The sequence below is a fragment of the Danio rerio genome, chromosome 5 (assembly GCF_052040795.2).
Source record: "Danio rerio strain M-AB ecotype USA chromosome 5, GRCz13ab, whole genome shotgun sequence".
Classification (NCBI taxonomy): Eukaryota; Metazoa; Chordata; class Actinopteri; order Cypriniformes; family Danionidae; genus Danio; species Danio rerio.
In genome coordinates, this window is record NC_141025.1 from 68,100,001 (window position 1) to 68,116,760 (window position 16,760).

At 36.6% G+C, this 16,760-nt stretch overlaps 1 protein-coding gene across 3 annotated transcripts in view; it reads left to right on the plus strand.

Moving 5' to 3' along the window:
- tmem248 (transmembrane protein 248) overlaps positions 1 to 10,475 on the plus strand; it is a 24,356-nt gene extending 13,881 nt beyond the window's left edge. The window contains exons 4-7 of one of the 3 annotated variants that reach the window (XR_015490180.1): positions 355 to 1,612; positions 1,757 to 3,495; positions 6,136 to 6,279; positions 6,423 to 6,540. Coding sequence is in view for 2 of the 3 variants with exons in the window: in XM_087251863.1 (XP_087107989.1) it covers positions 355 to 505; positions 3,312 to 3,495; positions 6,136 to 6,290; positions 6,423 to 6,459 (527 nt within the window). In the remaining variant the exon portion in view is untranslated. 3 annotated transcript variants of the gene reach the window in all.
- The last annotated feature ends 6,285 nt before the right edge of the window (positions 10,476 to 16,760 follow it).

Genomic DNA, 16,760 nt, shown 5'->3' on the forward strand with positions numbered 1-16,760 from the left:
AAAACAATACCCTTCAGACTATTGACTGATGGTGTACAACATATTTTCCAACCAAAAGGCTGTTTGACTGCAGCAGTTGAATAATGAAATTGTGTAAAATTCTGAATAAAATTAACCCTCTAAGGAAGTTTCAGCTCTACAGATCTGAGAGAAACACCACTGTTGTGATATTTTTTTTTCTACGTTTTTGAACGTAGTCCAATTATAACAATGGTCTATTGTCCACCAAGGGATAACAGTGGGAGAGAGGCCGGAGCTGAATACCTTCTAGATATCACTTGCAGGCACATCTAAGCTCCCTTTGTTTAGCAGAACATGCTGACTGTGTGTGGGTGTGTGTTTGTGTCATTAAAGGCAGAGAGGCCCATGAAGAGATGAACATCACTTTCACACTGCCGGTAGCCTGGAACTCGGATGAGTGTGTTCTGCATGGCCGCTGTGAGCAGATGGTCTTCAGCACCTGTATGACCGTCACAGCAGCCAGTAATGTCTTCCCAGTCACAGTGTAAGTTTCTGTACAGACTAGTGTTGTCACGGTGGTAAATCATGGTACATTTTTTGACGGTTAGTAATATTAAATATTAACTTACCTGTAAATGTGTTTTACATAGCAGGTCCCTACTGCAATTTTGTTTTACAGTAAAATGGTCTTACCACAACTTCTTGTTATGGTTAAATGCCCTTTGCCACATTTTAATTGTGTATAGGATGACACTTTTTACAGTACTTTTATTTTATTTACATTTTACACTAGCACTACAAAACCTTTATTTTTAATATCTACTATTGAATTTTAATAAATTCCAAACAAGTGACACATTTTTTCATTAACTGTCTGCTTTTGTCTTTAACTACAATAGCAGTACTTGATTACTTAACACAGTAGTGTTATGCGTTTATGATGTTTAAAAGGGATGCTGTAACAAATGTAATGTGTGCGACAGAACGATGATGAGGCAGGAATCAATTCAGAATTTAAGCTTTTTAGTGCGTACTTTCACTATGCTATACGAGTGTCCATTTCCCAGATCATTTGAGAAGTGTGAGTGCTCTGAATCGGGCTCAGGCGCGGTTCAATTGGCTGGACCTGGCTCGGTTGGAAGAGGTGTGCCAGAGCGTGGATCACTTGGGCTGGGGCACCTTAGCCCAAAACTGAAGATGAGACATGACTTTTAAAGGGCTGTTTTATATGGATCTATTAATCATTCTTACTGTTCAATGAACACAAACTGTCGTAGATTATTAAAGACGCAAAACCCCTCACTGAATGACAGCTGCACCTTTAGCAAACCTCCTAATACCTGCAGCACAAGGACTTTAATATTATTTGAGCATCAAAAGTGGCTGATCTGTTCGGCGAAGTATTTGACTGCGTATCACTGCATATCAAACGACTTAAACGATATAACTAATGAAATCTCCACTGTGCTGAGCGAGAGCGCTTCTTAAACTGAACATTGCATCATCGATGACGTAAGCGTGCTCAGGCCCGAATGCGATGTGAGTGCGGGCCGTCGAGGGAGACAGGGGTCCCCCACAAGCGTGCTTCAGCCCTGTTCAAGGCAACTGTACATAGTGTGAGTACGCCCCTACTCAATGGTTTAAACCAGGGGTGTCCACACTCGGTCCTGGAGGACCAGTGTCCTGAAGAGTTTAGCTCCAACCCTAATCAAACATACCCGAACCAGCTAATCAAGCTCTTACTATACTAGAAACTTCCAGGAACGACTTTGGACGCCCCTGGTTTAAACAAAAGATGTAACGGTAATATTGGGAAAAAAGAAATAAACATTTACAATATTCTCTTTAAACAAAAACATTGAGTGTAAGCCAAATCAAAGAAATTAACTAAACAACACAATCCTCAAGTCTACTGTCTAAACTAGGCAACAAAAATAAATAATGAAAATGAAACCTGATATCTTTAGTGTACACGACAGCCGATCTAAACTTGAGACAAGATGACAAAGCACTAATCTAACAGAAACAAGCTAAACTAAAATTAACAAGAATTTAACAAGAACATCATAAGACTTAGTTTAGAATCACACAACAACTATCAAAGCATTTACTGAAAGCCAACAAAGTTTAACAAGTAAACTCGAATTATCACAATTAAACTGAGATAATAAATTACCAAACAGCCTAAGCATGCCAAAAACACAAAAGTTTGGAGGCACAAAGGTACGCCGAGGCAGAGCCGCACGACACATTGATTTGTCTGAGCTTTAAATCCTCACTGCTTGTCCGGAGGACATTGGCGGAACTGGCACAGTCATGATGATTGACACTTAACTGAACCAATAAGAAACCTAAAGCCTGGTTTATAGTTCTGCGTCAAGTGACCGGAGTAACCCACGGCACATACAACACCCATAGCTGTGCATTTATACTTTTGCATGCTGTCTCTGTTGGTCTGCATTAACACTTCCGAAACACTAGTTGGCAGTGAGGTGTTAATGTTCCTCTGTGTCGAGTTTCTTCGCTGTTGTTTTGCTTTTCCTGAACACTTCCTGGATGTACAAGTGGCTCAAACTCGCTCATTTTGAGGCAGGAACCGGCGGACGTGCAACAACTTTAACCATGAGGTAAACTCAAAACAAAACTTTCCATCCGGAGCTCCTTCATGGGACTCCACATTTGTAAACAATCGCTCCATCAGGCTCGCACCATTCGCGCGGCTCTCGGTCCCGCCCAGACTCGTCACCGCTACCAAGCCGACCAATCACAGAGCTTGCGCTACGCGTCATTGCGACGTGTAGTTACATTTTTTGAGAGGTGCACGTCAGCGACGCCGACGGCCACGGCGAAGGGCTATGCGTCAGCGCCGTAGCATACGCCGCCGTTTGACGCAGAAGTATAAATCAGCCTTAAGAGTGGAATGAGAAGCAGAGAGAGGAGGATGAGGAAAATAAATACACACAAAACGGAACAAAACGGTGGAATACCGCAAATTCCTAGTATGCAGTAAGTTACTGTAAAAGCTTCAAAATGACCCACGATGCAGTGTATATTACAGTAGTGAACTGTAAAGAATGTATGTGGTATTCTACAGAGCGTTTTGGAGTATATAACAGTTGTTATAGTAAATGATTTTGCAGTAAGTAATAGTATATAAAATTTGGCCAACAGTGTAAATAAGCATGTTTTAAAGCTGGCTCACTAAAATGTGATGAATAAACTAGACTCTCTTTTTTTAATTCAGAAAAAATGTTAGTATATGCACAACTGAAGCTAGTTTAGGATAATTACTTAAGTTTCCCTCATCTAGAATGATTAATTGTATGCCTTGTTTTGCAAATCCTCTTCAGGCAACCGCCTCACTGTGTCCCAGAGACCTACAGCAATGCCACGTCCTGGTACAAGATTTTCACCACAGCACGAGACTCGGACACCAAGTACACGCAGGAGTACAACCCGTTCTGGTGTTACAAAGGTGCCATTGGGAAGGTGTATCACACGCTCAATCCCAAACTCACTGTCATCGTTCCAGATGTGAGTGTTTCGGCATCTGATGGTGATTAAAAAAAAGCTCTTGTTGATGCACAGTAGTAATGTATTGAAGACAGAACACCCTAGCAACCTTTAAACACTATATATAATCTCCTGAAAACAGCAACAGCACACTAGCATAGTGCAGACAAAAACTTGTGTGGGTTTAGTTTACATTTATTCATTCTTCAACTTCTTGTTGGTGTGTTTTGTAACCGCCATGAGATACCTGGAGTTACCTGCACTGTGCCACCTAGTGGCCACGAGATATGTAAAACGGCTAGTCAAACTGTCAAAGGATGTCCTTTTTTCTCTATTGGTCATTTTAAATATTGTCATAAAAATCTTTTATTTAACATTTCTGTAAATAAAGTTAGAGGTTAGCGCCATCTTGTGGTCAAAATTGTAATATACATTTTTAAATGGTAATAGCTTTTGATTGCCATGATACCGGTTTAGATGGATTCCTTGATGCTAAAGGTTTTGAATTTTGTGTTAATAGATTAAACCACTTTTGTTTACCACATCAAAGCTTGATGTCAAACTGAGACCATTCTCAGTCTCAGTATATTTCTGCAAAGTTTTAATATTATAGCACCAAATTGTATGTGTCTATCAGGTATTATTAATGACAAGTGATAAATCACAGTGCTAATTAATGTAAACATGATTCAAGTCACTTTGACTTATTTTGAAGCTTATTTCGAGCCAAAATTTATATAATTTATATATGTCTTAATTTTGGTCAGTGCCCTGATTCCGATATCAATATAATATTTAACAGCTTCAGAAAAACTAGCTGGAACTCCCGTTACACCTATACAAAGTCTTAAATTATTGTCCCAGTCCATGAAACCTCTGCCTATAAAACAATGTTTTTAAAATTAAACTAGTACACTATTTGTATTTAGCATCCATACAAACAAGAATGTGAAATAAACTATTAAAAACTTGTTTTTCACATTTTCTTTAACTTAAAACTATAAAATAGCCTGATTATTCTTAGACTGAAATAACAAAAAGACTTCTTCAGCCAGGATAAAAAAGTGAGTTACATGAAAGAATGAAGACTAAGCAAAAAAAAAAAAAAAACATTATGCATGGACTTCTCTTTTGCTCTTGTGCTGATGTTTCAGATACAATTTGGCTTTAACATTTTATGGTACCTCATTTTCTAACTCTTAAAGTATGACTACAGACTTCAGTTCCTTCAATCGATAATGAAAAAAAATTGAGATACAGTAGCAGCATTTCCTGCTTGCTTTTCAAACAATGTTGAGTGGACTCTTAAACAATGCTGTTTGGCCTTTGTATTCTTGCGCTCAACAGAAATGTATGTGATTGACCACTGAATAGGCTTACATGGAAATGAACACACTGCGTAATGAAGCACCTTTATTGCGTATACATTTCAATTGCTGTTTGTAGCTTCACCGACAAAAGTGCACATGCAGTGGAGAACCCCATCGATGAGCGTGCGTGCATGGTGCAATCAAAATTCAAATGTACCCTAGCGTTTAGCGTCCATAAGGAAACGGGAGCATTGGAAGCAGTCTGAGCACACAGTTAAAGTCAGAATATTAAACCCCGTTTATTTTTTTCCCCCGATTTCTGTTTAATGGAGAGATTTTTTCCAACACATTTCTAAACATAATAGTTTTAATAACTCATTTCTAATAACTGATTTCTTTGATCTTTGCCATGATGATATTTTACTAGATATTTTTCAAGACACTAGTATTCAGCTTAAAGTGACATTTAAAGGCTTAACCAGGTTAATTAGGTTAACTAGGCAGGTTACGGTAATTAGGCAATTTATTGTACAACTATGGTTTGTTCTGTAGACCATTGAAAAAAACATATCTTAAAGGGGCTAATAATATTGACCTTAAAATGTTTTTCAAAAAAATTAAACACTGCTTTTATTTTAGCAGAAATAAAAATAGTATCAGGCATACTGTGCAAAATTCTGACAGCTGATCATCATTCATGGTCAGATCCTATAATTTTGGAGGAAATCTTAGAAATGTCCTTAAAAAGCATATCACAAAAAAAAAGAAAATGACATTGAATTATTGCCCAGCCCTGCTGAATAATAAATGTTTTGTTCTATTAAAATTATTACATTATTATTTAGTTATTTTTGTTTTTGCATTTTTTTTATTACATTCTTTGTTGTACTTGGCCACTTAATTGCTGCTTGCAGCTATTTTTTTCCCTATCTATATGCTGGAGCCTTTTTCAAAACTTACTTTAATTTATTTTAATAATTAATATTCAGTGCCTTTAAAGGCAACACAGATACTTATACTGGAACAGTGGTTAGTCCTAATAAAGTAAGGAATAAGCAGAAAGAATGTGGGAGAATGAATTAATATTTATGTTTACATTTTTATTTGTGCAGTTTTTTCTCTCCTCTGATATGCCAGTACAAAATGTTATATACTTTTATAGTATCAACCTAATCAGATTATAGTCAATGAATTGATGATTATTTAGACTGATTAAAATATATCATTAATATACCCTAAACAGTTATAATTTGTACAGGAATCTTGTAGATGTGTATTTGAAATGAGAAGATTGGATTGCCATATATTCTGATATACCAGAATTGAAAGTGCACTCCTTTTTCTTTGATAGGACGATCGATCACTCATTAACCTGCACCTTATGCACACCAGCTACTTCCTGTTCGTGATGGTCATCACGATGTTCTGCTATGCAGTCATCAAGGGCAGACCTGGCAAAGTTCGACAGAACAACCCCGATTTCTGTCAAGAAAAGGTGCGACTGAGGTGATCTGTGTGAATAATCTACTATTTAAAGCCTGGCTGAAAAGCCGTCTGGTTGCTGCTTCAGTTACATAAGAGCTCACATCAGGCATACACCCTGGTTGGATACTAAAAGTGCCTGTTATTTTCCCACAGGTGGCCTTGTCAGCAGGATAAACGGGGTCAGAGGTGAACACCTGAAGCATATCGGAAAGGGAAGTGAGAATACTACATGTTGCCTACTGAACCCAGGAGAAGGGTGCAAAAAACAAAACACACAAAAAATGCTCTGTGAATGAATTTCTGCAATGTTGGGTCACTCCAACCAAAGACTTTTAAGTGCCTGTATCTACTGTGTAAATAATCATAAAGGACTCGAGTACAGAAGCAGTCTGCCTGAGCTTCCCCCTGCACCCTGTGCCATCCTGTAAATGTTCAGTATATCCAGTATCTCAAGAGGACGGCGAGCGATTGACTAGAGATGTTCAGATGGGGGAACATCACCTCCGTTCCTTTGATCCTTTCGCTCTTTGTGTTCTCACAAATATCGATCCTATTTCCTATGACCTTTGATTTCTTTGGAGGCGACCTTTGCCTTGTCATTCCTCTCATGTCTTTTGTCTTAACCGACCCTTTCGTATGCGTGTCCATTGCAGATTCTGCATTGGCTTTTCTTTTTGAGGATGCGTGGATCTTCTACCATAATCACGCTGCCGGTCAGGATCTTGGGGTGATTTCCTTCAGAGATGACAGTAGACATCAGTATGATGTGTTCTTTTATCTTCACGACCCTATCTGTGAACATCTAAATAAATGCCTGGGTGAAAGTCGGATAGATGGGAATAAAAATGAGAAACGCCACGGTGTTTGTAAGTGGAGATGAAATGCCTCTCTGTTGGATTGATGGGTTTGCTTGTTGAAATATGTGGATTCATGGCCTTGGGCTTCATGTCTCATTTACTGTATGTCCATGTCTGTTTGTGGACACTTTAAATGAATGTATTTGTAAAAAACAGGCAAATTAACAGCAGCGATGCAGCATCGTTCTCTTATACATTTAACATTTTGAAGTTTAAACGATGAACATCATTATTGTAGATATTTTATTTTTATTTTTTTTTTGTCATCACATTACCTAGTTTTGTTTTTACTTTATTCATTTATCAACCATCCATTATTTCCTGCCTTTTCTTTATTTCCATTCATGCCTAATTTGATCCGTAATGCCTCTTTTTTGTGCAATATTTGACCTTTCATTTTGCCTTTCTTTATTTTAAAGGGATAGTTCACCCAAAATCAAGATATTTCTGCACAAAAGGAGATATTTTTAAAAATGCTGCTTGCTTAAACTCATTGACTTCTGCATAGAAAAAATACTATAGACGTCTACAGCATTCTACGAAATATCTTCTTTTGCATTTAAAAGAAGAAAGAAACTCAGAAAGCACTTAATGATGTGTTCATTTACATTTTTCGGGTGAACTATCCCTTTAATGTCTTATCATGCGTCATATCCTGTATTCATGCATGAAACGCATTTCTTCCTCTCCATCTTGTGTAGTTCATGCTCCTATTTAGTGTTGCGTTGAATTTTTGTCCTTTTCCACTTACACAGTTTAACATATAACAAATTTTTCCATCATGCCTTGCTTAATTACAGCTGTCTGATACCACATCAGTCACAATTCATCAGCTCTCCCACTCTTCTTCTTTTTCTCTATTTTAAAGGGGTAGTTCACCCAAAAATGAAGATTTTTTTTTTTTTATTCTTTACAAAAACGAGATATCTTGAAAAATGCTGCTTGCTGAAACTGATTGACTTCTATAGTATGGACAAAATACTACGTCTACAGCATTCTTCGAAATGTCTTCTTTTGAATTCAAAAGAAGAAGGAAACGCAGAAAGCACCTAATGATAAGTTCATTTACATTTTTGGGTGAACTGTCTCGTTAATATCTTCAAATCATGCGACATTTACTCTATTTATGCATGAAATACATTACTTCCTCTCCATCCTGTCTAGTTCATGCTCCTTTTTAGTTTTAGTCCTTTTCCACTTACGAGTAACCCGTTTTCCCGTCATGCCTTGTTTAATTAACTGCATCGGTCACAATTCATCAGCTCTCCCACTTTTCTTCATTTCCCCCCTGTCTTAAAGCCCATAACAAACAAGCGTCCAACCACTAATGTGCCTTTGCACTGTCTCACCCATGCTCATCACATTGTCTCTTATGTCTTTCGTCTTCGCTTCAACCGGCTTTATGCATTTTGAATAGAATAAATGCATCCGCTTGGGTATTTTATGTCAGTCTCAGAGTCAAATCTGCAGTAATGGCTGTGAAAGAGTGCGATTCAGTTGCTTTATTTTGCTGATGATTAGGAAAGTACACCTCAGATCAGTTTATTGATCAGATCCATTATCTATAAGAGGTTTTGAAATATTTAAAGGTGGAAAATATAACATTTTTGCATTGAGCGACATGTTGAAGCTGGTTCCCATGTTGCCAAGGAATAAAAAATATAGGTATAAAAATATACTATAAGTGTGACTTTTACTCAATTCAATCTTTTTTATTTAGTTTTTTACAATTACAATTGCAAAATAAGAAACTTACATCTGATTTGCAGCTTTCAAACTTTTCTCTTGACTATTTTTGGCCATTTTTTTTTTATTTGAACTTCAGACGTTTTTACAAAGTTTTTTTTCTCATATTATACGTTTATTTTTACAGTTGTGATTTGTTTTTGGACATCCAACTATATAAATAATAATGCGTTTTTCTGTTTTTCAAACTATACACAAAATAATAGCACATTTATATCTTGAAATTTGAACTTTTACCTTATAATTGCAAGTTTCTACTTTAAAATCAATAAAAAAAAATAGTTTTTTTCTATTTCAAATTATAAACGTAATTGCGAGTTTACATCTTGCGGTTCAAGTTTGTTTTTTGCGCAGTTAGCAATTATAATCCAGAATTTTAATACCGAATTTACATCTTTTAAATGTCCTGTTTTTTTCACAACCCTCAGATACAATTTATCTATTTGAAATTATGAGTTGTGTATTGTAATTCATAAAAAAAATCCATAACTTTACACATGTGTACATCACCACTGAAAATAATAAACTTGAACATGCAAGTTTACGTTTTCCAGTTTCACTTTAACAATTGTGCATTCCTCAGTATTATCTCATAATCAGTTTTTACATCCATTAAGTTTGTTACTTTCCACGCTTTTTTCCGCTATCGTGTTTATCTCTGATGAAAATTATACATTTGAAATTGTGAGTTCCGTATTGGAATTTTGTAATTTAAATAAATAAATCCAGTATGTTTTACATGTATACGTCACAGTTGAAAATAAGAAACATGTACATGCAAATTAAAAATTTTCAGTTTCACTTTAACAATTGTGCATTCCTTAAATTTATAAATTAATCTCATAATCAGTTATTTTTATTATTTTTTCTTTTCTTTCTTTAAATACTAACTATTTTATTTTATTTTGATATAAAAATCAAATTTTCAAAAGTCACACTATATATATATATATATATATATATATATATATATTCTCTGGTGGAAATGAGCTTCCATGTCAAGCAGCCTGTTTTGAAACCTCTTTCAAAAGCAATACGTTGCATTTGAGGTGTTTGTTTGTTTGCTTGACTGATCCATTTGTGCTTCTCTGCTCTTTTTTTGTAGTTTAGTCCAACTACATTTGCTCACGTCTAGTTGAGTTTTGGATTGGTGAGATGAGATCAAACCATTGTGACTGCAGAAGGAACCTTTCTGAAAGTAAAAGCATTCTTCATAACTGCAGCTAATGCATAATTTCTGTGATCATTAAAGTTGGCCTTTCAGTGTTGCTGGAGGACAATGGAAAACGATGACGAATTCCAAGGATGCTGCCTGATGCTCAGATCATATTGATCTTTTCCCCTTGTCCTTCCTTTGGGCTCGTAGCATTCGAGTGAAGTGTATTTGTAAGTGGTAGAAGGTCCTCTTTTTATTTTTGTCTGATTTCGCGGTGTTTCCTCGTGTCGGCGAGAGGCGTCGCGAGCCCTTTGACTCGTCATGATGCATGATTGTAAATGTTCTACCTGCTGACCTGTTTGAATGAGGACAATCCCTCTGTTTTCGTTCTGTTTGTAAGATATTGTAGGCACATGCTTTGCTGAATAAAACCTGAGATAACACTGACTTCTTGTCTTGGGTGATTTATCTTCAGGGTTTATGCAGGGTCTTAAAATAAATAAATAAATAAAAGACTTAAAAGTGCTGTATGTTACGGGTGGGAATCATAGGTAAAGATTTTGTCACAGTCACCAGCAAGCTAGTCCATACAGATCGCTAGAAAACTACAATTCTGCCACCAAAAGAACTACAAAATATGTAATGCACCTCGCACACACCTGTTCCGGTTTTCTGATGACTACACAAAGTTGAAAACTAATAAAGGACTCATTACACAGACTATTTATACACCACATTTGCGCGCACACACACACATGGCTGAGTCTTGTGAACCTTACAATGCGTTTCCCTTGCCTTGCTGTGTTTGACCTTTGCTTTGTTTCTTTATGTAGTTTGCCACCTGAACAGACCATTTTACCTACACGTTTTGGATTACTCTGCATACACCTGTTTGTTCCTGTTTAGACCCTTGCTTGCTAGACAATTTGAGATATTGAGTTTTCCTATAAAAATTGGGTTCGCCTATAGGACCCTGATTGATCCTGTTGTTTCCCTGGAGTTGTAATCGGTCTTTAGTTCTTGATTATCAAGTCTAGTATCACAACTGTTCTGTGAAATCATGTTATAGTTTATATAATATAAAAAGCATAATAATGAACATTTCATTTCACCATTATAAGGACATTTATAACCGTTATACCTGTACATAGACCCTTTCATATGCTGATGTATAATTAAAGGAATGGGTTATGAAGTTGAGCATTTATATTTCATACTTTTTAGTTTTAGCCTATGTGCTAGCGTTTTCATACATCTACCATTAGCCACAGCTACAACAAGCTAATGCAGCTCTGATTAGCCACAGAACAAGGTATCACAACATAGATAAATACATTAGATGTCGCCTACCTTGTTGTTGTCTATTGGAAGGAATGCGTCAATAGAGCCGCCATTTTAGTACAGGGTAGCGCTCCTTTGAAATGAATGTGGGACCAAGCTGCAGTGGAAGACTGTGGCCATCCAGAGCCAGAGAAATACACGTGTATACACACACACACACACACACACAAATATATATATATATATATATTCGTTTGTGAATGAATCTTCTTTATGAATGACTCATCCACCTAGCCGACAATAATACAAGTTTCTGGCACTGCAGCATCTCGTTGTCGTATTTCTTTTGCATTGTTTGTTGATTTTATTCAACAAAACTAGCATAGTTTAGTGCGAGTTGGTGCTACTTTGCCTTATGTTGAATGCAGTAAGTTACTGTATTATCATCAATAACGTTACTTGTTTAGCACAAAAGTTCATAACATACAACAATGTAAAAAACTAAATCTTACCTATGAAATGTTCTGTCTTTGTGCTTTGTTTTCTTTGTTTGCTCTTTACTACACCTGTAGACGGCACTAAAGTCCAGCATCTTCATGTAGTAACACTGTCTTTGCTAGTGCAGTTGAATGACACTTGTCCTGGGAGCACTGTACAAATATGGCGCCATTGACGCATGTTTATGTGTATATATCTATGGTATCACAATATTAGCTTTTGATCTGGTATTCTCATCAGACGAGCCCTTGGGGTCTTAATCGGACTTGATTTTTCACTACACCGCTTGCTACAGCTGCCCTCCTTCCACCTCTTTTTGTTAAGTGCCTAACTGTGCCTTTCGTTTTCAGGAGGGCTAATACTTCTGAAACTGTATACATAAATGTTTGTGATGTCTAGTACAAATATATTTTGCTGCTTTGCAACTACAGTTGAGACCAACATTCATAATGGCCTGAAATTTCAATTGATCTCTGTGAAACCTCTATCTGTCTCTATTGTAATACTATTATACGACTTCAGTCTCGCAGATCACGGTTAATCAAAAACTGTGTAACCTCTATAAATGGGTAATGAGATACAAGGTATTGCCGGTTTGCTACAAGGAGAAAATGTGTTATAAAATGAAGGAGTTGGTTTTGTGTGGAAAGCGTGACGGATTCAGTCAGTTGTGTTAAAGGTCATCTGGGTGTAACTAATTGTATTTTCTGTCAATAACGGATTTGATGGCTACCGCAGCTGGCATACCTGAAAAAAACGAGAGGTTGAGATTTCATTTTCTCCTTTATCACAGTTGAATAAGCAGCAGTAAACATTGTTTTTAATTTGTTCACTTTAACTGTCACACTTTTCATGATGAGTATATTCATTCCCTTATTTTCCTTCAGCTTAGTCCTGTATTTATCCGGGGTTGCCACAGCTGAGTGAACCACCAACTATTCCAGAATATGTTTTACACAACGGGTGTCTTTTCAGTCGCAACCCAATACTGGTACAGGTGAGTATATTTTAGTTAATTATTTAGAAAAAAACAATTATTTTTCAAAGTAAAAATAAATAAAGAAATAAATCAAACAGTTTAACAAATTTATTATCTTCAATAAGTAATTATGTAAAAATTACTCTGTTTTTTATGAGTCCATCGAACATAGATCATGTTAAATTGACTTAACTCAATTCCTGGAGGGCCGCAGCTCTGCGGCGTGTTCCAGCACAATGTGCAGAGTTGCGACCCTCCAGGAATTGAGTTTGAGACCTATGATCTAAAGCACAAGCAGGCCATGCCTCTGCACAGTTTAGCTTTACCCTAATTAAACACACCTGATCAAACTAATTGAGTCCTTCAGGGTTTTTTTGAAACCTACAGGTAAAGCTGTGGTCACAATAGAGTTTGAGCATGCGATATTCTGTCGTACAGTGCTGCAAAAAGGGGCGGGATGAAACAAGCTTATTAGGCATTTAAAAAAAGCGTGCGATTGCTCCATGTTTTTAATTTCTGTTCAAAGAGGTTGATCCTCGATTGTTCTCACGCAAGTGAATGTCAAGTGATGTGATTTCGCAGATCAGCGTTAACCAAGCTTGAACCTGCGAAACTTGACGCATGACCCTGTGTTTCCGGTCTGACTCATTCGTGTGCGTATGAATGGAAGTCTATGGGAGGAAAAGCCTAGTATGACCGCAGCTAGATTCAGTCTCCAATATAGTTATAATTACTTTAAATTGAAGTGAGTTTGACTATATACCTACTTTTATATTTATTATACCAGAAATAGGTATTCATTTATTTATTTGCAGTTATAAATTAAACAATATTCAGGATTTACACTTACACCTCAGAAGAGATACACTGCAGCTTGTTGTCTTTATGTTTTTATAATGAACCTCGAAGAAAAACTACCACACAAACAGCTGGCAGAAAAAAATAACCTGTCAGCAGCACAGACGCCAGTTTTGTGAATACGTTAGTGCAGGACTGTCACATACCGCCCACAAAGGAATTTAATCTGACCTGAAAAATGATTTGAACATCAATATAAAATGAAATAAAACCTTATTTAAAAAATTAAATAAGATGTATTTGCTACAGCATTTTGTTTGAGCCGCAACGGACAGCTTAGAATGGAAAAAAAGTAGTACATTTTATCTGATTTTGCGTGATTCAAACTTTAAAAATGAAACCAAAGAGATGGTTGTTTCCTCGTGAGATCACCTCAGTGTCCAGTGCTTCCCACAGGTTTAAAATATACTTGCAGTGTTAGCCGGATTGAAAAACACCTTTTTCCCCACAGCACATAAATGGTCAACTACGTGCAACAAATCAAAAATAATGTGATTTTTAACTTGATTTTTATTTATTATGACACTGTTATACACCTTTTCTTTTCACTGAGTTAAAGTTATTTTAAAAAGGCTGTTTAAATAATAGAAATCCACTAATTCTCTTACTTTTATGCTATTTAGGAGCCACGTGCACCAACTGACAGGTAAAGGGTGCTCTCTCTCTCTCTCTCTCTCTCTCTCTCTCTCTCTCTCTCTCTCTCTCTTTAAAGTTGCTATGTTGGTATGACATTTACAGTATTGTCAAAGCATTTTAGATAGGTATAAAGTATGTAATTTATTAACATCACTAAATTAAGAAAATATACAGCAAATAAAAAATAAATTTAAGAAAAAAAATCATAAAAATAGACATTATTGCTACAAATTATAATAACTACTTGAATAAAAAGTGTAGATTATTTAAATTAAGCAAATTAGTTGATTTGCCATTTCTAATGGTGTACATATTTTGCATTTAATGTTTCTCTCGTGGCTGTGCGCGCACAGTCATCTGCAAAATGGTAATGCAGAAACGCATACAAATAATGGAAACTTTAGAAAGTAAAACCTGAATCCTGGACATTTAAGGAGATTCATTTTGCTGGAAAAGGCGTTTCTGTGGATCTGCAAAGCATGTGAGAGTTCCTGTGTGAGTGACAGATTGCGCACACAGAACCAGCAGTAGGAAACGTACAGCGCGAGAGAAGATTTTCCACTGGTTAATCATCCAAGAAAGCTAATCATTCGTGATCGGATACAAAAAAAAAATAAAAAATGTAAAAGGATGAGAATAATCGTATTATTTATGTGAACTCACCACCAAATATACCTGGGCGGCCCGCCAAAGTAAAGTCCATGTGTAGAAAGCACTGGTGAGGTATGACAGGGTATAGATATGGTCTTTCTCTCTGAGATGGCTGTCAAACTGACGCTGATTCAGACTTCTGGATCGGATGATATTAACAGTTTGCCATCCAGTGGACACAATTGGAACCGCAGTATTTTTTATTGAAATATTTCTGCTCACAGAATCATCCCGCGGGCCACATTAAATTCGTTTGCGGGCCTGATCCGGCCTGTGCGCCGTACATTTGACACCCATGCTCTAAGGGCTTATCGTAAGGTCTCTGTCGCCATCTTGTGGATGGACATTGTCAACCGTCTTTGCTCAATGACAGAGAGGGGTCTGGCTGCAGACCTGGTGCAGTGCAATCTGTGCTGCATCCATTGCTTTTTAATGGGCTCACCTAACCCCACCCCTAACCCTACCTGTCACAGTGACGTCACTAGCTCCATTTGAGTGCATTGTGTCTGACATTGTATCGCTGAGTGATGCAGTCTCAGCTTGCATCATAAAGGCTGCATCCAGATACTATTGCAATGACAGACTAATGACCACCGACGCGTTCTATCTCCAAAATTATACATATTTAAAATAGGCACTATTCTTATAAATAAACTTTATAGTTGCAATCTAAACATCTACATTCTCGCCTAAAAAAAGCCTCAAAAGTACATTATGTTGTCCAACAGCTGCATATTTATCAAACTGTAGAGTGTCCTCTGCTTGTTTCTGTATGTGGGCGGAGTAATTCACAAGGGTGAAGAGGCTAGACGAGGGCTGTTATTTACAGAATATCATCCAATCAGATTCAAGAACCAGACAGAACTGTTGTATAAATATATATAAAGTTTAATTAATTCTGCCTGCAGAAGAAGGATTTTTCTCTGATCTGGCTCTCAACCTAATTTGCCACTCCTGCCTTAAGGATAGGAGCATGCTATTGGTGACATTGCCTGCTGTTTCCTAACTGTGTTTTTCCCTCATACAGTTGTGTGTGTGTGTGTGCATTTTTTTTTCTCCACAAGCTCCTGTTGCTTAGATACCCAGGAGAGACACTGGCCTTTTGGCAGGTAGTGACTCACAGATGAGACGGAGTTTTCAGTGTTTGCATTTCAGTTTTTCCACGTTTGTTTGTCACTTTTTTTAATAAAAGACTTCAGGCACAGCATTTGATATTAATTTAGTTGCATGCGTCACAGCACCCGGTGACTGACTCAGGTTTTAATTCCATGTCCCACTTAAGAGAAAAGCCTATTCTCTGGAGCATCTGCCTTCTCTTATTGAAAATTAATTGCAGCAACACTCCTAAATTTAGACTTTATATTAATGAGAGCTAAATGCACGAGTTCTCAGTAACAGAGCTATGTGTGTTAACTATGCTAATGCTATGTATGTGTGTTGTTTTTGTAACTATTAAAAACATACACAGGAGTACTGTGCTAAAGTTTTAGGCCTACATTATATATGTTGGTTTACTAATAATATATATATATATATATATATATATATATATATATATATATATATATATATATATATATATATATATATATATATATATATATATATATATATATGTCACCCTTTAACACAAAACAAGTGACAATTGTAACTTTTTTTGTCATTTTTTTAAAATTGAGATTTAATTAAGGTGAATAACTTATATTTCAGTTGATGTATGGTTTGTTAGAATAGGAGTTAGGTTAGAGTTTGAAATATGTTGGTTTAATTGTTTAAGACATGTTGGATAGGGGCTGTTTCCGCACGATTGGTTCGGGTCAGGCGCGTCC